The sequence below is a fragment of the Merops nubicus genome, unplaced genomic scaffold (assembly GCF_000691845.1).
Source record: "Merops nubicus isolate BGI_N331 unplaced genomic scaffold, ASM69184v1 scaffold12478, whole genome shotgun sequence".
In the NCBI taxonomy this organism is placed as follows: Eukaryota; Metazoa; Chordata; class Aves; order Coraciiformes; family Meropidae; genus Merops; species Merops nubicus.
In genome coordinates, this window is record NW_008626387.1 from 51,196 (window position 1) to 72,198 (window position 21,003).

At 43.9% G+C, this 21,003-nt stretch overlaps 2 protein-coding genes across 3 annotated transcripts in view; one reads left to right on the forward strand and one right to left on the reverse strand.

Annotated features, from left to right (window-relative positions):
- The window catches only part of VPS54 (vacuolar protein sorting 54 homolog (S. cerevisiae)), a 42,506-nt gene extending 41,613 nt beyond the window's left edge, over positions 1 to 893 (forward strand). For both annotated transcript variants that reach the window (XM_008945977.1, XM_008945979.1), the window contains exon 22: positions 436 to 893. In XM_008945977.1, coding sequence (XP_008944225.1) covers positions 436 to 541 — 106 coding nt within the window. In that variant the 3' untranslated portion in view covers positions 542 to 893. The remainder of the gene's footprint in view (positions 1 to 435) is intronic.
- An 806-nt stretch (positions 894 to 1,699) lies between these two features.
- Positions 1,700 to 20,962, reverse strand: UGP2 (UDP-glucose pyrophosphorylase 2). Its single transcript, XM_008945980.1, has 10 exons — positions 20,944 to 20,962; positions 15,393 to 15,520; positions 14,761 to 14,868; positions 8,304 to 8,489; positions 7,063 to 7,196; positions 6,121 to 6,418; positions 4,804 to 5,001; positions 4,372 to 4,614; positions 3,806 to 3,910; positions 1,700 to 2,812 (listed from the first exon to the last, which is right to left on the reverse strand). Exons 1-10 carry the CDS (start codon positions 20,960 to 20,962, stop codon positions 2,705 to 2,707), a joined length of 1,527 nt encoding a protein of 508 aa, XP_008944228.1. The 3' UTR covers positions 1,700 to 2,704.
- Between the last annotated feature and the right edge of the window lie 41 nt (positions 20,963 to 21,003).

A 21,003-nucleotide genomic window follows, 5' to 3' on the forward strand; every position in this document is an offset into this window, starting at 1 on the left:
ACTGTAACAAACAATATTGGTGTTTGGTTGCTTTGCTTTTACAATTAACCTTCTAGAATACAGAAGTTAATGTTGCAATAATTAATATTCTCAGTTGCAGTGGAATTGGGAGGTTAAGTCTAGGTAAGCCTGAGATGACAGCAAGACAATAGACTTTTCAGATGCCCAATTTCTGCTGAGTTTTCTGAACTTGTTCCATCTCCCTTCCCTGTATCTAGTTTTACACCTGGTGGTAACCACGTTGTGTACAATCACTGCTCTAAGGCAAACCCCGTCTGTAGCGTTGAGTTTTGAACTGATAGTTAAAACACCTAATCAAGCACAGCATTAGAATGTGTGTTGTTGTAATTGTGTGTCCACGGCCTGCACGAGCCCTGGTGGTTTTTCTGGATGGGATGGGTTCAGGTGCTAATCCTGTTGTACTTTTCACTGCAGACTTGTTACTTCAGATGTAGCTTTTTACACTGGAAACCTTCAAGCTCTGAAAGGCCTTAACAACTTAGACCTAAACATGGCTGAAATTTGGGAGCAGAAGAGGTGATAATCCCTTGGGAGCAGTCGCTTGGCTCTGACAACAGACTCGACTTTCTTCCTAGCAGCGCGACGACTGTGAGGTGAATACTGAAGCCCGGCGTGCAGAAAAGGACACTATTGCTGGTCGGGGGAGCTAGGCGCAGAGGGAGCTGCAGGGAGTGATCTTTGCAGTGTCCTTCAGCAAGAAACAAGTGGTCAGCTGTCTGTGCAATGTTTTCTCATTCTCTCTGGAAACAGACTCAGGTTTCTTTGGACCAAATCCAAAAGAACACACATAGCTGTAACACAGCTGTAGTTGTCTAGAATGCTCTGTATATCTTTATATTAAAAAGATGCTTTGCATTTCTTCTAGTGCAATGAAATTCACATGGTGTCCCACCTTATTTAATGATGGTACAATATAAAAATCTCGCAGTTGGAACTCTGTAGAAAATGTTTTTCTCTATGAAACTATGCTGTTCTAAAATTTATTTTTTTACAGAACTTTATATAAATAAATGTCTTTTGATTGCTTGCATATAGGATTCAGATTTGTTAGGGAGCAGTCCTGTTCCAGGGGATTTCTCACAGCTGGGCTCTAAACTGCCAGCCGAAGATGCCATTTCCTGCTAACACCCCGCTGGGTCATCACCGGAGCCGTTACCTACAGCCAGAGCTGTGAGACAGCCATTGTTAGCAACCTGACCGTGGGCCTCTGGAGCTTGGAGGTAGGGAGAAGGCTGGTGTGGGGATGGCTTCCTGCAGCTGCCCAGCACCCGGGGAGTGCCACTCTAGCTCCAGCCTCGTAAAGACACCAAGCCGTGTCTGCAACAGCAGGGGAGGATGCAGAAGCCAGAGCAGGAAGAATTTCAGAGTTTTCAGGCTGCTTATAAAAGGTTGCACCACTAAGGACGGCGCAACCGCAATTAATTTATTTAAAGAGTTTTTAGTACTACCTTTTAAGACTGGACGCTGCCAGCGCTAAGTCCAAGTGCCTGTGTGTTTCACCTCACACCTCTCTACCTACCCCAGTGCGAGTGCCTAACCCCGTGGTGGCGGCGGTGATGTGCGGGGGGACGGGCTGCAGTGCGTGCGTGTGCCGCTGGCTGCTCCAGGCAGGCATGCTGAGCTGTTAGCATAACAGATGTCATTCATTGTCAGTCCAAATAAAGCTATAAAATCACAGTTGTTTTTAAAGACCAACTTCTTTAATGATACATACCAGTGTTATACTAAGCTTATAAAATAAAGTCGTCTGCATGTAAATACAAGAGAAACATTAAGAAATCAATAGTGATCAGGACAGGGATTTCAGTTCCTGTACAAATTTAGAAATGACTCAAGAGAAGATAAATTAACATACATGGCTGTGACAATATGAACATGGGTGTAGTCAACATGATCCATTTATTGAAAAAAAAAGAGGGCAGATCGAGGATTAAGAGAGTAACCAGGAGATCCAGCCTTAAATGGGATGTGTAAAAGCAAACACCACACGTGGAGACTGAGGCATTTTTCTCAAGTATTAGATTCTTTGGGCGAGTTTGGAACACCAACGCTTCCCACTCTCACGATACAGAAATGGAGGTATTGACAGCCTGGCCCCAGGAGCTTGACATGCAACGGGGATGGGACATCCCACTTGCAGTGTGTGGGGGTTAGAGGGCTAGAGGTGGGGTGTCTGTGAGCACATGAAATACAGGGGTTTGAACAGCCCATTTAGCAGTAGTGAAACTTTTGGTTTTCAACTGTGCCTGCACTTTACACTTGATAAAAAGGTCACAGGAGTAGCTAACTGTGTTGTCCCACATGTATTGCTTCACAGCTTTATTTCTGCAGTTACAAGCAATTCAAAACTACTAAGTGTTAGAGGCAAGCCTCTTAACTTCTTATCACAGAAGATCTGTCCATCTTACCGCAAGACAAACAGTATTGCACTTCAAGGTTATATTAACTGAGTTACAGAATCTCTTTAAGGACTGAAGCGTTACTTACGCACATCCATTGCGCTAGGTGTCTGCTTAAAGAGATAAGCAAGAGAAATTAAATTTAAATTAATACTGCAGGGTACTGTGAAGATGATGAAGCATAGGCCCTCTGTGTACTTAGATTTCTAATGCTTGAAAGGTTCTTCCATTAGGAGGCTGGTGCAGCACAGCAGGCGCAGACCCGGCCGTGCCCTGTCCCTGACTCAGTGGTCCAGGATGCGGAGATTGCCAGATACGATTTTGTTCTCTAGTAGAGCTCCAGCTGGGATGTCAATTCTGTCGCCGTGATTCGCAATGATGATAACTGTTCCCTGGAGGTACAGGAAGGAAGCAGTGATGAGAAACTTTAGATTAAACGTGGACTTGGAGTGAGTGAGAGAGGTGTTGTCTGGAGGAGCGGTGAGGTGATGGCTGTAACACAGCCCCATCCTGGATGCATTCACTTGTCTTCTTCCTGCACAGGCTTGCTTCTTTTTTTCTCCTCGGCACAACAAAGGTTTTAAGCAAGCAATATTTGCAACACTAATTACCAGCATACCAGATAGTGCCAGCTTACAAGCAGAGCTGATGCCTCCTTTGAAGACACGTGCTTGCTGTAAGCACTGCTATCAATCAGGCCTGCTTGCTTTTAGGTGGACAAATGTTACCTGTCAGCACGTCACGGCCCAGCTCCCCAGCAGAGCTGCAAGGCAGATGCAGAGCAGGAGCTGGGCACAGACACACACGTGAGTGTGCAGCCTGACAACAGCTTAAGCTGCACCAAGCACTGGTTGTTGCAGCCCCACCTTGCACCTAGCAGCAGCTAAACTGCCCTCAACTGTTGCAGGCATGTGACAATGTTCTAGAACTGACCAGACCCTAAGGAAGAATTTGAGAGAGAAACTTAACTTGCTCAGCTTTAACATTTACTAATAGATCAAGAACTCCAAACTGATGAGGAGGGCCTGTGGCTCTAAAGCCAGCCTGGGAGGTGAGGTGGGTGGTACATGCCTTGCAGAGCTTCAGGACAAAGATGCAAGCATTGTTTTGAACACAGAGACATAAGAAACCTTTTCATGGTTCATAGACAAACCTCAGCTCTCCCTGGGATGCTACAGAGAAGCAGCTACAGCAGTAAAACACTTTGCACTCCTTCATCAGGGTCGCTGTTCAGCCCTGGCCTCTGCAATTCTCGGGCCACAGCTACTTAATTCCTGGGAGTGCTTCCAAGGGCTGTGTGAAAAGGCACCGACCCAGGCAGGATCAGTTACCAAGGAGCAGAGATCAGGCACACTCATGCAGGAGCATCCCACTCACACACTCACCTTTAATGAAACATTCTTCCCAAATGTAACATCACCTGAAACCGTGAGATGATCCAGCTCCAGCATGTCTGGAATACTTTCAAATCTCCGCAGGTAATCTTGAACCTTTTGGAAAGAGGAAAGAATAGAGACAGTTTAATTCCATCTGTGGATTAAGGAAAGCGTGGGAGCTTCCTGAAAAACTCCTTTCAGGAGCCTTTCTAGAATCTACATCTTATAAGAGCTGCTACTTTGAAGGCAAAGTGCTACTGTCATTTCCATCAGCGATAATTATGAGAAGCACTGAGGGCAGTATGGCCCAAGCTGGGTGAGCTCTAGAGAGGACACACAACCCAATTCACCTTCTGACTCCTCAGCAGACAGGGTAAAGGAGCACCCAAAAGCAGCGTGATACTACGCACACACCTTAAGTAGTTTGTGTTCTTAACAGCTCCGGACAAAGAGCAAAAGGGAATGCCCCAATGGGCAGAGGCAGACCAAGTAAACCTTACTTCTGACTTATTTATTGCTGTGGACGGTATTTTTGTTGAAAGAGAGAAAAACAAAATATAATTATAGGAGTTTACCTTTGTGAAAGAGCTTCCCAGTTTGACCAGAGGCACTGTTGGGAACTCCCGCTTCTCGCTCATGGTTAAGGACCCCGCGTTAAGGCTGTACAAATTGGACATCACGAGCAAGAGATCCGACGTGGTCTTCACAGGCAGGAAACGACTACGAGGTACATTTATCCCCAGAGAGTTCTCAAAACTCTTAATAGCAGCACCAACTGCAGTCTCCAGCTGGATAACATTCAAGCCTCCGTCCAGAGTCTGGAAGAGAAAACTCAGGTGAGCACAAGCAGCAGGTGACCGCACTGGGAACACAAGATGACCACCAGTCAGAGCTCTGCAGGTACAAATAGGCTGGCTCCTTTTTGAAGGCAGCAGTCCCCATTTAGATACCTAGAAACAAACAGTTCTTTTGAGTGCATTGCCTCTAAAGCCCTCCCAGCTGATTACCTTTGGGTTAACAATGATCTCCATGTCAATGGCGTTTTTCTCTTGCAGCCTCTTAATCGCAGACAGAGCGATCCACAGATTGTTGGTATTGAATATTTTGAATTTTGACACAGACTTGAATTCATCCACGTGTGCTTTTGGGACCTGAGCTATCTCCACCAGCCTCAGCTTGTTTTCGTATTGCGTAAGTGTGCCACCCTGCAAGGGTCAAAGGAGAAGTTTTAAGTGAGTCCTGTTCCTGAGATGCCAGAGAAAGCCTCCCCTGACCCCAGATGCACTGTTTTGTTGGCATTTAAAAGTTGAACCTGAGTGAAAACATGTTCCTTGCATCAGCTACCAGGTCACTAATTATAGAGCATGTTTAAAGTAGAGTCAGAGCTGTCAAATGATCTTGTTTCAGCATTCCGAGACAGTTAATTCTTTTAATTCAAAGTTGTTGAGAATCTTTTTCAAGTGCTGCTGTTGTCAAAAATCTCTTTCAGCAGTACTTTGCTAGGTTACAGAGCAAGATCTAAATTAAATCTACTAGTTCTGTATTTGTGGCACTTGCTGAAGTACCTCGTTACTCCAGTAACCCGGACTGTGTTCTGACAGTGCACTTCTGTGGGTTTACAGGACTAAGTCAGAGCTTTCTTAATATCTAATTAATACAGAGAAAAATCTGGTTTTCTCTATATGCTCACAATTTCCTCCCCATGCTCACGGTTAAAAGTATAGAGGCAAAGTACAGTTAGGGGACAAATTACTGCATACTGGAAGTATTTGATAGATGCCGTAAAAACCTGACAAGTTGCCAAATGTGGACTTTGTACCAAGTCAAACACCGAGGGCAGGAGGAGACTGGCAGCCACGCTGGCCAAGCTGTGCAACACACACCTCGCCAGCTGGGGAAGCAGCTTGGGCAGGTTTTGGTCAGTAGAGATACAGTAGAGATAGAGATATATCCCACTCCTCAGAGCTCTGCTTTTACCACCCTCAAACTTCTCCCCTGTGTAAGGGAGAGTTTGGAGGAGGTATGGGGGCTGTGACCTGCACCCTGCAGAAATCATGTTTGCAGTAAGCAGTTAAGTCCAGGATGTCCTTGTCTGCTGTTGGCCAGATCCTAGATCCAATTTGTTCCATGAATTAGAACTTCATAAACTTGCTGATTTTGTGCATCTCAAATTAGATCACAGCTGATGTGTTAAATGGTGCCTAAAATAGCTGTGAGAAGATTTAATGTATGTCTGAATTCATGCATACAGAAGAGACAAGAGGCTGAGATTTTCACCAGCATGCCAGGCATTCGGACAGACCGGCGCAACCATCTCCCTTTACCTTCACATCTGCCCTGGTTTTGTTTGTGACTTCCATGACAAATTCACAGCGTTTTCCATTGGGTGGGTTCATAAGATGATTAAGAATGTAAAGGTCCACAGTGGCACCCAAGTTATCTATATTGGATACAAAAATATACTCCTTCCCCTCTGCGATCAGGTTATCCAGCAGACCAGAGTTGTAGAAACTGGCATAGATGTCTCCGTGGCCTGGGGGATACCAGCACTCCGTATTCTCTCCTGAGTAAGATACATCCTTGGCTATGGGCAGCAGAGTCTCCTTGTTGATTCTGGGATACCTGGGAAGACAATGGGCTTTGTTAAGGTGTCGCCAGTGTCAGGAAAACGGAACGTGGCAGTAAAGGTGCAGCTCCGTGGGCTTTTTCAGACAGCTTTCCAAGGTGTGCCTTCTGGGCTGGCGGGAGCACTCGGAACTGAAAGACCCACCCAGGTACTGAGCTGTCACTGAGAAGCTGCAGAAAGCAATCTCTCACTCAAGGGTTTCAAGCCACAGCTCTCAGACCATGCAGTACAACAGCCTTCCCCTGACATGCAGGTTCAGAGCACGCCAATCACGCCTCTGACATCATCAGCCACTTCAGATTACAGTTTGCTCTTGATAAGGGAGCCATGTCCTGTCTCTCTCCCCAGAGCCCAGGTACTCTAAAAGCAAGTTCAGAGATCAAGTAGCCAGCACCCAGTACACCATTATTCACACGTTTCTTAAAAACTGTTTCACATACACCCCTCTCCTTGATTTTAATACATTGTCTCTGACTCTGCTTAACACCCTGATGTTTCAGTCTTTCAAAGAGGCTCAAGATAGAGACAGAAGACACTACTGCTACCTCAGCATCTCTCCCTAAAACCCCCACCCTTTGGAGAATGGAGAAATAGAAGCTAGTTTTTCCTTTCAGCCCAGGTGGAGAAGTTTTTTTGATACCTGCTTTGATTAAAAGTATATATCTTCACACGGCTGTGACTGTATTTCTGCAAGATTTTCTTCGTGTCGTCATCAGTGTTGAAGGAATTCATGAGAACAAGAGGAACATCGGTGTTGTAGGATTTGTTTAAATGCTGAGATGGGAAAGAAATGGTAAATTCAGCATGTGTTAATTGCTTTAAGTCCTGACACCCAAGATTTTGGGAGAAAGAAACTAGATAAAACAGACTGGAAATAATAAATGCATGAGATTAGAGAGAGATGCTTATGCCAACAAAAAGGATAATAAATCAGGTAAAGGAGAACAAACCCTTCTAAGCAGTAAAGATAAGGCCCATGTTAATTATATGTTAATTTATCTTTGGCTTTAAATCGGCATCAAGACTTAAAATTTGCAAAGCACAACACCACAAAGTGATTATTTTAAGTTTTAAGGCTATTGTTGATCACAAAAGGCATTTTTTGCCTCATATTACTGAAGTCCATCAGGGTGAAGTTTCAAACCTTCTCTGCACAGTAAGTACTTTTGAGCCTTTTTGGCTATGAGACGGACAATAGTATCAAAGGTACATAATGAAATGTCAATGGAGCTCCAGCAACTATGGAACAGGCATATACCTCATTTCCTACTCTAATGACTATCCTAATTATCTGCTGCAAGGGGAATATTCTGCTTTAAAAACATAAGCAGAAATGTCCTCTCTCAACACCAACAGCTGTTATTTTCTTCTGCTTTTCTTTCCTCAGAGGAAAATGCCAGCAATCACTTCCAGCATGAGAGTTTTACCTTGACAAGGAATTCAGAGCTGCAGTGAAGAGCTTTGTTCTAATACACAATAAAAAAAAAAAAAGCAAGCTTTTAAAACGCTTAACTTAGACTTGCACCTGGAGGAGTCAGAAACAAGCCCAAGGAGTTAGCCCAGCCAGGGCAGCTCTCCAGCTGGACTGTAGTTCTGGATACAACCACCCCTGTCCATGTCGGTGTGCACAGGCTGATGTACACTTGTGCCAACATGTGGAATGGACAGAGTTCAGTCGCTGGCTGCTCTGCCCCTTTCATCCCTATTCTTTCCACAGCAACTCTCCACTTCACCAGCAGCACTGTCACCAGACCTCATTTCCCTCTCCTCTTCCTCTTGGCAATCCTCCACCGTGATCTCTCTTAAAGGGTCACACAGGGAGAAGCAGCTCAGTGTGTCTTGCTTCCTCCAACGCAGAAAGCAAAGCTCATCAAAAGTTACCTCGATCTGCTGCACGGTCAGGTCCAAGAAGGTGTTCTCGTTCCGCACCCCAATAAGACTTTTGGGGCCTTTACAGCCCATGCTTGTGCCCAAGCCGCCATTCAGTTTCACCACCACCAGCTTGTTCAGGACAGAAGCAATGTTATCGGGCAGTCCTCTGGCCTTTATCTTCTCATAGGGCTGGATCTGTGAAAACAACCAAAAAAACCCAGCAGTCATATATTTGGAAGCAACTTCCTTTCTCCTAAAAACCTTCAAAACTTGAAATTTGGCAACAAATACCCACATTTATTTGTATGATTTATGACACTAAAGAACATTTGCAAAATGAGTCTACAATAATCCAATTTGTTACAACACAAATAACCAGATTTGCTACTACAAAAACCTCTTTTCTTGAGAGGTTCTACAGGCTTTGTGGCACCAGTTGCAATCGGCTTCGCCCAGATGAAAAGATATCTCTGTCTGTTCTTCCAGGCGGGGGGAACCGACTCGATGGTGAAGAGGTGTAAGGAGGAAGTCAGGCCAGTTATGCCACTTACCACAACCCTCCTTGTCCTGCAGAAGAAGTGAGGGGCTCCCCTTGTGAGCCACCTAACTTGCTTCCCCAGTAAGATGATCCCCTCCAGTCAGGCCACAACTGAAGAACACAGGTCACAGCAGATTTCTTTTGATACTTTGCTCTGAGGTTGTCACAGGCAACGCTCCTGGCAAAAGGTTTGGCCTTTGACTCAGTCTAAAGCAATTTTTATTCCAACTACAAGTCAAATATAATAATTAATCTCTCCCAGTAGCATGCTACAAAATGGAAGAAAGTTCCTAGTTCTTATCCAGCTATTTTCAGGATGTGTCCATCCAGCTAACATTAAACCCCCCAGAAAGTTTTCTCTCTTGCTGACAGCTATATCCTGCAGGTTTAACAACAGAGTACGGGCCACGTTTGGGGCGAGTGCTGGAGACCAAAATCAGACTTGTAATGATAGTGTGCCTTGCACTAGGCATTGCTCACCCCCTAATCCAAAGCACCGAAGTCAAAGAAACAAAGGTAACAATACAATGATAAGTATCATGCCAAAACCGTCAGAGCAAAATCAATACAACGATCCTTTAGCCTGCCCTTCTAGAGATTTTCTTTTGAAGAGAAACCTTGGCAGTTCCGTGTGGCGTGTGCTCCGGCAGCAAGAAAATTCTGTTAGTTCTGATAAGGGGTGAGTAAGATCCACAGCCGATTTCCAAAAACAAATACAGTCGTTTTCAGGACTGTGTTTGCTTTGGGCAAGTCAGGCTGGGGTTCAAATGGAAATTCACGCTGCACTGGAACCAGAGTCCTATTCCTTACTGGGGTCTGTGGGAACAGCGAGGAGGTTTGCGCAATTCTGGCATTCCGTGGGCAGCAGATCAGGGCAGATCCCTCACATCAGGGAAATTCTGCCTTCTGCAGGATGTGGAAAGCTTACGGGATGCATTTAAAGCCAAGATCACCCCACGTGGAGTTACCATGGCTCAGGCAGCAAACAGTAAGGTCACCACAGCCATTTGACAGAGGGCATGTGCAGGAACTCCTTTGCAAAGCTCCCAGAACTTCTCAGGAAGAGAAGTATGCAAAAAGCAGAATCTTGCTGTTTATCAGCATAGGTGTGGTGGTTAGACACCTTGAAAAACAACCCTTCTTCTCAGTAACAAGGAGATGATAAACAACCAGTTGGCATGTACTGAAGGTACTTCAGAAAGCTCAACGAAGGGCTCGCTCGTGGTGGGGCCTACAGAGATTTACACTCTGAGACTGACTGCTGCCTACCCACTCTAAGGTCACCACCACTCCATATGAGACTGCAAATGGATTTAAAACTTCTAGTTTTGAGCTTTAGCTGACGCTGTCGGAACAGCCAAAAAAATTATTTCGACTTCCAAGTCTCACTATGTTCCTCTTACGTCACTCACAGTATAGCTCTCCAGAAAGAAGGAAGTCTGCTACCCAGTTCAGGACCAGGCTGCCTCAGAATTGTCTGATTTTGCTGAAGTCCCAACTATCCTTTCATGCCCTCACTATCATGCTTGGAACTAGTTTATACAGAAAGCTCAGAGCACAATCCTGATGAATTTAACTGTTCCATCCAGGCTCTCCTCCATTAAGGACTTAGTTCCTTGGATCTTGCATCAGCTATGACACAAAATTTATAACTCAGCCTTGCTAAATATTTCAGTTTCTCCTGGCACAGGCACTGGAAATGACAACTTGGCAATGAAGCCCTGGATCCTGAAGGGTCTTTAATTGAGAGAATAACAAATGTCAAGAACTCCAGCTGAGGCAGGATCATTGCAGCACCAGGACTGCTGGATGACAGTGCCATCATCTAGCAGTTCCAGTCACTGATGTGAGCATGCAGAACCACCTCACCACCTATGAGCATACACACAAGTATAAGAAGCACTCCACAGTAATAAAAATCAATTCTTGCTCTCAGGGTTTGGAACAGTGGACTTGACAAGTGTGTGCTGCTGGGGAAAAACTTCAGGAACAGAAATGGGTAGAATGCCATGGCTTACAGATACATGACTACAGCACTGCTCATTCGAGACACGTCTCAGAACTGTGGTTTGGGATTCTTCTCAGATGACATATCTAGCTTCTTTTGGTTTTGCAGACAATGTCAGAGAAGCAATTTTCAAACAGTTTGCATGAGGCAGCTTTGGGAGTTTGACTAACAGATTTCAGATACTCCTACTGCAGGGAGGTTTGCAAGAGTTTGTCAGACAGACGAAATGAGCATCAGCGCTGTCACCGTGGGTAGACTGGAAAGGAATACACCCATGTTAGTCAAGATGTACTTACAGAACAAGGAAATATTTACTTGGCACCAAGGGACGGTTTGAGAAATAGCACCAAGTGAACCCTTGCAACCTGCTTCCAGAGTTGAAGATTAGGAAGACATTTTGCTTTTGAGCAAGAGCTTTTGTGCAAAGCCCTTCACACTCAGGTTGCTTTGGATGCTCTCTTTACATCAAAGATGAGGTTTTGCATTGCTCTTCTGAAGCTAACTTGATCACTGCAGTTCTCTCAAAGGCCTCTCCCAGCAGGACTTTGCTACTGCTTCCAATTCAAACAAATAGATCCCTGCAATCTACATCAACAGGATTAAATTACACTTGCCATGTCCTCAGTTCTTTACCACCCTTCCTTGTTAACTGGCACTCTAAGTATACTTTCTCCTCTGGAGACTGCAAGAGTAATGGATCCTAACTATGCTAGCTATCACACATGGGAACAAAGCAACTGGAAGGAAAAAAGAAGTCCAATAAAGTGTGAAATGGTTCAATCTTCTGTTATCATTGTCTGGAGTTTAGAGCTTGCTTGCCCATTGGTATTAGGCTGTTATACTGAAAACACAGAGGTCAGGGATGGAATCTCCTACTGCAGAGAAAAATGGAGGAATATTACAAGACAATGATTTCTGTTCCAGTTTACTGACAGGAGTCTTTACTTGTCAGTCGATGCTTCAGGAAAGAACAGAAAGCTACATTCAAAGAACAAATACAACAGATAGCACTTTACATGACCCCCAGAATCCAACCAGAAATTCTGTTCCTGCATAGCCCAGTCCCATGGCAAAAGAAGCAAAAAAAAAAAAAAAAAAGGCAAAAGCCTGAAACACGTTTCCAACCTAATCGGAACGTCAGAAATAACCTCTGTAAAATAGAAAATGAAAAGAAAAGCCTATGACCACAATAAACAATTCATTAACTTTTTAAGCTGTTAAAAATAAACAAACAAAACCAACCACCCCACACTTTGACACATTTCTTGGGTGCTGGTTTTTTTTTTTTTTAATAGATATACACACATGTATATGTCTGTATGTATATACACACAGGCACGTATACAACTAAACAGATGCTTTGAGCTCTACTAGGTACTAGCTGAAGATTTCACTTGCCAGAATTCTCAGTGCTTTGGACTCATCAAGCAGCAAGCCGATTCTCCAAAACAATCACAGACAAAGAAATTCACACTGGGTAGAGTAAGTCATTGCTTTCTAGGCCATGATCCTTGTAGTACGAGATTCTTAAAAGCAGCTGAGCACATCATCAACAGGAGCACCAACACCTCATAAAACAAGGTCATCTGTATGGGCAGTCATAGATTACCAGGATTACCAACCAAATTTCCAAACGAGTCTAATGTGTACCGACCTCGGTCCTAGCAAGACCAAGAAGAGAGCACTCTCTGAGGTTTTGTAACTGTTAAAAGAAAATTCAGCTGGAACTGAACAGAAGCACTCAGAGAAAATCTGTGTATATTCACAGATGGATACTTGTCCCAAAGACCTCTGTGCTGCAGTCTTTATTCTGAAGCCCTAAAATTATGACTTGCTACCCCTTGTAAAAAGCTCGTGCTGTTCTTGTCTAAACTAGCTAGTCCAGTAATACTGGAATTCTGGTCTTTGAGAAATCAACTTTTATCTAGTAATTCCACAAATAATACCCCTCAGAAAAAAAAGTACTCAACAAAGTTAAATTTGCTCTCCGTTTTTGAAAGTGATCAATCCACTGTCAGGTCAGGAAGTCTAAGTATTATCCAGATAATCCTTAAAGAAATAGACATTTATGATGAAACGAAGGAGGCACAGGAGGAAGTTTGTTTGCAAGTATTTTTTCCTAGCTAGGGAATACTCCCTAGCTAGTGAAATGTTCCTCTGTGACATTTACCAAGTATGATTATTTGATTTGGAGTTCATGCTAGGAAGCAAAATTTCATTTGAAGTCACGCATGCATCTCACCTGCCCCAAAGTGACCTGATTTTGAAGGATTCTTACCCTTCTCTCTCTCTTGCCAAAAGTTGCTATACAGCTAAGGGACACATTCAAGAATGAGCTGGTACAGGCCATAGGAAAGAGAGACTCTCTTTCTAATCTCACCCCTCCTTTCAGCCCTCTGTGACCTTAAGTTCGACGTCCAAGTTCTTTTTTAAACAGCTTGCCTTGCTTGGGAATCTCCCATCGTTTTTTTTTTCCAGTGTCTTAATGTAACCCCCCTCTTTGACACTGCCTCCCAGTGCCCTACCTGCTAATTTTCAGTCTCATACAGAGCTTGAAAGACTTCTTCACACTGAAGGTGTACAAAACTTTAAAAGTAGACAATAGCTCTCCCTCTCCACAAAGCAGATCATTCACTCGCATTAAATTGCTGTAATTTAATCCCAAGCCTTATCTTGACACAGGGAACAGTTTATTCCTTTCATTGTTGCATCTACCTTTATGCATATTTAAAGAGTTACCACTCCCCAGTCTCACCCTCTCTACACTAAAAGCAACCCCCTTTTCTTTAGCCCTCCTTGTAAGTCATGTTATGTAGAACTCCCATTTCTCACCTTAGGCTCTTTATTGGATTTTTCTCCACAAAGGAAGACTTCATTCAGTGTTGCAGTACAGAAGAGAGGGACATAACATGTTTTTGAAGTTAGGAAAAAACACTCAACCTTGGAAAAACCCTAGACTTGCTCTAAAGCAGCATTATTCTTCAATGCTTTAGAGAGCAGCCCTGCATCTGTTCTGGAAGTAACTGGACAGCCTGCCTTTCAGCTGGAAACAGAGCCCCGATTGAGGCACCACAGAGAGGCCAAGAGGAACCACAAATGTGCAAGGACACACAAGTCCCACAACACGCCAAGATCACTACAGTAGGAAAAGCAAGAATTTGTAGTACAGCTACCATTAGTCACACAGGAAGTCAAGAGACAGCCTAGACCCACACAGATGCATCAATAAAATGAGGTTAGGTTTAATAGGAAGTATTTACTTCGGGACTAAACAGTGCTGAGAAAAAGACTTGGTGCTTTTTCAGCAGCAGCTCAAGTGGCAGGTTATAAGTTATAACAACATAGTTGACATTAGAAAATTACACTCCAAAAACCCCCACAGTCAACTAGTTCTTTCAGATTCTTGGCTTTTACTGAGCTGCTGCAGATTACAGAAGTTGCTAAATGAGCTCTGTAACCCAGCCCACTTGCCATATGTCCCTTTCACATTATTTAGCAGAATGGATTGTTGGAAACCGTCTCATCCGAGATGTGCAACCTTCTCTCACAGGCAGGAGGGAAATGGGAACGAGGGTCCTACCCTACTTCTCCTCCAACTCAAGTTACCATTTACTCCAGAGAAGGTACTAAGTGGTAAGGTGGCATCTGTCCCCATTTTGTCACCCTGCTCAAAGAACAGCCAGCAAAAAAAAAGAAAAAAAAGAACTTGACACATATGTTAAGCAGGACCTGATGCTCAGGAACACATACAGCATATGTCAATAAATAATTACTTTTCAGTTAGAACCCAAAGTGTTGTCCTACGTGAATTTACAGAACCCTGGCAGATATTGCCATTGTCTGGGTGACTACATCATTTGCTACAAGTAGCAATTATCAGTTTTATGTTTCTTACAGGCTGTCACTTCATGGCAACTTACAGAATCTTCTGGAGGTCTCTGAATCTTCCCCCAGTCCACAGATGGTCCCTTTTCTTGTAGGAATCTATGAAATAGCTTCTTAAATCCTTCTAGGTCCTTTTTAGTGTGCTACAAAGAAGAAATGCATTAGTTAATGCTGGTACTTAATGCACACCTATTCAGCCATAGAAGCATTTCTACAAACTTGATGTACAATCTATTCACAAGGCTAATTTTATCAGCACTGAAGTAGACATTCTAAAAGTTAAATTGTCAAAGGTACCAAAAGCTCAAGTCCACTAAAACTCAAGTCTTACAAAACCAACTTGGACACCTAAAAGACAAGTCAAAATCATAATCATTAGAATATGACCCAATCTTTAGGATAACAGCTTTACCCTCCCTTTCTGTAATCCATTAAAGATTACACAGAACCTTTAATAACTAAAGATGATTAAACAATAATAACTCTGTCACTCAGTTTTATATGGAACTGAAGGTCTCCTACTGACATTGTATCCAGGCTACTCTTCTACACATCCTAAAAATAAGGATCATGGAATTCTGCAATTTGTCTCGCTGTACTATATTTGCCTCAATCTCCTGCATCTAATTTCTCATGCTCAGGGTTGCATCCACATCATGCTCCTTACCTCTACCTCATTTGAAGATGCAGTCGCAAGGATCTTATCAAGTTCTACTTTCATTGAATACTCCAGCTCCTGTCGAATGACTTCCTGAAACTGTGAAGTGCCAGCTTGAGACATTGCTTTGCTGAAATCTTAAATAAAATTAAAAACACAGGTTAAAGGAGAAAGAAGAAAACTAGCTTATTTAGATTAGAAAAAGCCTTACACTTTCCTTTAGAAATTAATAAATTCATATAATCTTGTCTCATTTTATTACTATGCTAGCACTCCGGGAATATAGTTCTTGTCCTAAGTAGCTTGGAGAACAGACCTTACATTTAGGCCACAGAACAACAGCCTCTCTCTCAAAACTCAAAAGAGTCCCAAAAGACCCATGATCCATCTCAAGAAGCATCCAAAAACCCACAGCAGTACCCTTTTTTTGTTGGAAAGACAAAGAATTCACATCCTACCACTCCAAGACACTCTAGCAAGTGTGAAAAGCTTTTCACTAAAACAAAACTAGTACATAGAGCATTGTGATCAAGAGTATCCTTCTGTTCACACAAGAAAATAAAAACGTATGCTGCAATTATTTATACAGTGTGCTTTCCCATGATCTCCAGTTTGCTCCAGCAAATATTCCCTTACTTTATCGTATGACTATTTTCACATGACAGCATGCTTCTCAGTTACTAAGCAACCTAGAAAATTAGTCTATCACTTCAGCATTTGTTTTGCTTTTGAAAGTGATAAGCTCCATAAACGTGAAAACAAGTAAATACACAAATGTTCTATACAGAAAAAACCACGCCACAGAAAGAAACAGGAGGTGACTATTTCCCCACAGAAAGCATTCAAAGTGAGTGTGTTCTCAAAAGACATTCTGAGTATGTTCTCTAAAGACCTCAGTTAATTTAATTTCTGCCAAATCCCTTGAGCAACCACTTCTCTAACACAGGGAGTGATGTACTGCCAAATATAACTGGATTTTAGAAACACCCTGAATACTAGTACAAAAAGGGACAGGAGGAAACTTTGCAACTGAACCGAGCGGTAGTGCCAGGAAACACTGTTAGAAGAGGAACCTGTGTTTAAAGTTTGCTGATTTAGAACACTCATTAAAAGGCTGTTCTATTGAGAATGCTTAAGACAGCCAGAAGCAGTCCATTTTAATACCATATTGATTTGATTTGATTTTGTAAGCAAAGTATCCCACAGCCTCAGCCTCGGTGACAGTGAAGCCCACAGAAGCCATTTTCCTGACTGCACTGTTTTGCAGGTAGGGGAGGAAAAAAAAAAAAAGAGGCAAGTGCTGCAGTGCACACACTGTGTGTGGTGCAACACAGGGAAATGCAGCTCAAGATGAACAGCACAATGAACAATGGGTTCTTTTTTTAATCAAATGCTTCATTTAGTAGTAAAATCAGGTAATAGTTGAAATCCTGTTAGGCGTATCCTTCCAGGTAAACACAGGGGCAGCTCTTCATTAGGAAGCACATCCTAAGGGAAAAACGAGGAGGTCTACACCAGCTGAACACTTTCATACCAAACAAGTCCTGCCTTTTCATTCACACGTCTCAGGCTGAGACCTAGTGAGACACTGTTTAAACTTCCACAGAAACAACTGCTAGGAGATACTTTCAGACATTTGTAACCCTCCCTACAGATGTTGTAATACATGACTTCTGTTCCAGGAACGACAGTGGCCATTTCTCACAGTTCATCAGGCTGTAAAACATCCGACCCTCCCAATATGATGCAACGCATCTCAGAAAAAAAGACTGCAAATACCAAGGATTCAACAGAGAACGTCATTCGTGCTCTTAAACACACGAAAGCCAAGGAAGACAGAGCCAACCAGCAGCTTTTCCAGGCTGCCATGCAAGTAGGAGAAGCTTGTTCACTCCTATTAGCCAAAAGACTCCTATCTACCAGATAAAAGCATTGAGAGATTAGGTAACATCACAAACAAACCAAAAGAAAAAGGCACCATAGGAGTAAACACCTGATAATGCCCTAGGTTTTGTTGTTGTGGTTTGTTTGTTTTGATAATACTATAAGTTCTCCACAACTTAAGGAGCAAAGGCTAAGCACATTTCATCACCAGCCTCCTCTCAGAGAAGCAAAGCAGACCTGTTGCTGTTGCACAGGCCAGGTGTGAAGGAGGCAGAGCAGCCAGCTAGGTGGGACATTTCTTACCAGCACCCAGATCCCCAGAGCCACCGGCGCTGCCGGCTGCACGCGGCACTGGCAGCAGAGAGCAGGCAGGCTTCACACCGACCACCAACCACTGCTGCAGCCACCCCGTCCCACCCAGACCCAACACAACAGGGCACAGCTGCTTGGGGAGAGCACTATTACTGCTGTTAGTACTAGCATTATTGTTTTGGAAAAAGAGAGAGAGGAAGGACATGGCCGGAGTCCATAAAAACGTCTGTTTGCCTAATGCAGGAAAAGTTATTTCTTCTGCATATGTAAGAATCCGAACACTGTAACTAAGCAGCCAAGAGAACAGCAGCTGAAGGCTTTTCTGCTTTTAACGTGCTGCTGCAAGGCAGAGGCTTTTAAACATTTATCTTAAGAGATGTCCACCAGGATTTGGACTGGAAGGGGATCTACAGCACTCTCTAAAGGCTCCCCAAAGCAAGACCGCAACAGCTGCAATGGCAAGTGCACTCCAAACTCAGTACTAGTTGCTCCTGTGTTGCCACCCCTCAGCATTTTATTTGGGGAAAGCTGGGCTTTATCCACCTCAGCCTACCGCTAACAGAAAGACAACTGCAGCCCTTCAGTGTGAGCTGCTGTTAAACTTCAGAGCCCGGGTGAAGGCCGATTTCCCTTTCTGCCCCAGCAGCAACGAGGAAATAGAAAGGCCAGTGCAAATGCGTATCTGAAAGCTGTTATTTCCTACAGGCAAGTAATATTTCCTAAGGCTATGATGAAAAGTAGTTATCGTGCCTCTAAAAATCAGATGGAAGGCAGGGCTGTTGGATAATTGCAGGAAGAGATTTGCAAGGGTACATGCGGCCATGAACTCCCAAATTATTTTAAAAAAGAAATGACTCTTCCAAGCTATTTCACAACCAATGCTTTGGATTTCAGCCCCAGTCCGCTTTTACGGGACCAGCATTCCTGAACACTCATCTAAAGGAAGAAAAGAGTGGGACAAAGTAGTGGAAGGCTCTTGAGGGACATGCCCACGCAGGAAATTAGCACAGAACAGAAAAACGCATCTAAATAATTGAGGCTTCAGAAATCACTGGGAGCTGCAAAAATGACCACGCAGGGTATCTTATTTTAATGTTGTCAGCAGAAGGTGCTTCCTCAAGCGTCAGAGAAAGGACAGGTCTTTCATCAGGTCTGCAGTGGTGCCTGACACGTGGAGAGTTTCCCTCAAACCCTCCTGCCCCCACTGTTATTTCTAGCAGGCTTTTGTGCTCTGCTCTCACTGGTAACCTGCCCCCTGCCCTCACAGCATGAACTACAGCACATGGCTGAGCATTTGCAGGTTTATGATATGGAACCTTGTCACTGACATATGACAAACCAACACAGCAGAAATCAGATCAAGCTAATAAACAGGAGGCGTTCGTACACTATCAGAAACAAACTGAGGGACAGACGTCCTCAGGAAAGCTGCACAAGAAAAGCGAGCCCTTACTTAGGGGTTTGCACATATTTCCTTTCTGCCGACCCTCCTCTTGTTCTACATTAGGAGCGGAGAATGCACCAAGATTCATTAGTTTTGTTCATTAATTCGCTCAGAAGAGAGCTTCACTGCCTTGGTACTCAGCGTACAAGGACCCAGCACAGGAGGGAGTCATGGGACAAGTCCAGCAAGAAGTCCCTTCTCTCATGAAAATACTGTGAATCTTCCTGGCTGAGGGTTATGAATTGTAATTACTTTTGCAATTCAAGTAAGTATACAGAAAGACCTACAGCAGAAAAATATTTAGGTCTCCTTGGAACCATACTTGCATAAAGATCAAGCAGGGTGGCCACTAAGTTAAAACATGCAGCTGAACTTTAAATTTAAATCCCTGAGCTCTGTGCTGAGGGCACAGAGTGAATGCCTTAACTTCCACCAACTCCGCTGAAAGTTCAAGGCAATTTTTAACCCTGACAAGTATAAAATCTCTTTAATTACCCACAGAATAACGCGCAATGCTAACACACATGACTCTGTTTGCTCTTTACAACTGAACATACCCACTCAGCTTCACAAACATTTCTCTTTTCCTACTACTAGAGGCAAAATTTGTCAACACGCATTGGACTGAAGCATACGTGAAGTGAAACTCCCAGGCTCTGCCTCTCCTTAACGGATGAGCACGTTAGCCTGAGCTAACTCAGAAGTCTGCAACCTGGGAAGCCATGCCTGCCAGCTGTGCACACCAAGGGGTAGGTGTTATGGTCAGGCACAGCTGGATTTCTCAGTCTAGCAGCTGATCCTCACGCTAAAAATATCACTTGACATGGGCAACATGTTTTAGTACTCTTGGCCTGGTAAAAGTCTATTTAGATGGCAGATACTTTTTTTAGACGCTTCTAGGGTTGTCAAATCTCTGGTAATATTTTAAAACCTGGTTATGATCTTTACATAGGTTTCTCCTGCTTTCAGCTTTATAAATAAAATCACTTGCCTGCAAGATGGCTACCTTGAGCAGTAGGCTGAGATAAGCCAATTCCATTTAAAAAGAACAATTCGGGATGTATTTTCGCCATTTATTTCACAGCAAGGAGGGGCTTATCTCGGTAACTTTCAGGGCAACGTGGCTGTAACTCTTCCCACCTTTCAGCTCTTCACATTTTGCCCAGGTGCCCCAGGACTTTTGGAGAGTTGATGCATTTACACAGCAAGTGTCGTAGAGTCCTAGACTCGCTCTGGGTGAGCGACGGTGATTCCCCAAAGCCTGTGAAGCCCTCGGTCCCCTGCAGCATCCAAGTTCACAGAGCAAAAGACCTATTCGTGTTCTTTCCACAGGCAGCACTACGTTTGTTGATAGGCCCACACGGGTTTAAATTAAGGAAACCTAAAGGCACAGATTTCATTACAAACAGCACACACGCATCATCAGGAAAGCAGGGAAAGAAAACTGCCACAGCAATGCACCAAAGTCAATTTTCTTCCCAAAAATGACCTCTTGTGGGCTGGTTCCCCATTTCGCAATAAAAGAATCTGAAACTCAGACCACGTACACACACGCTCACACATGCAGAGTGCCTTCAAGCCAAAAAAAAAAGTGAGGACGTTCGACCCCACGGCTCTTCCTCCTGCAGCCCGAGGAGACCGCTCAGCGGAGAGGGGAGCTCTGGGCAGATGCCCCCGCACAGTCCGGCTGGAAGCGCTGCGGGCAGCACCGCACCGGAGAGCAGCGAATCCAGCCCGGCGGAACCGGCCCCGGCCCCGCCGCCGAACACCGAATCGCGCTCTGGGGAACCCCTCGCACATCCCAGCCTGGGGCTGGGCGGCTGGGAAGGGGAGAAAAAAATTAAACAGCAGAGAGATCTATGTCCAGACAGCTGAGGAGTCAAAAAAAAAAAATCATAATGGCAAAGCACGTCAGCTTACCTGTGGCAAAAGACGACATTTTGGCTCTTTAATAAAATAAATACTCTGCTCTTATAAATA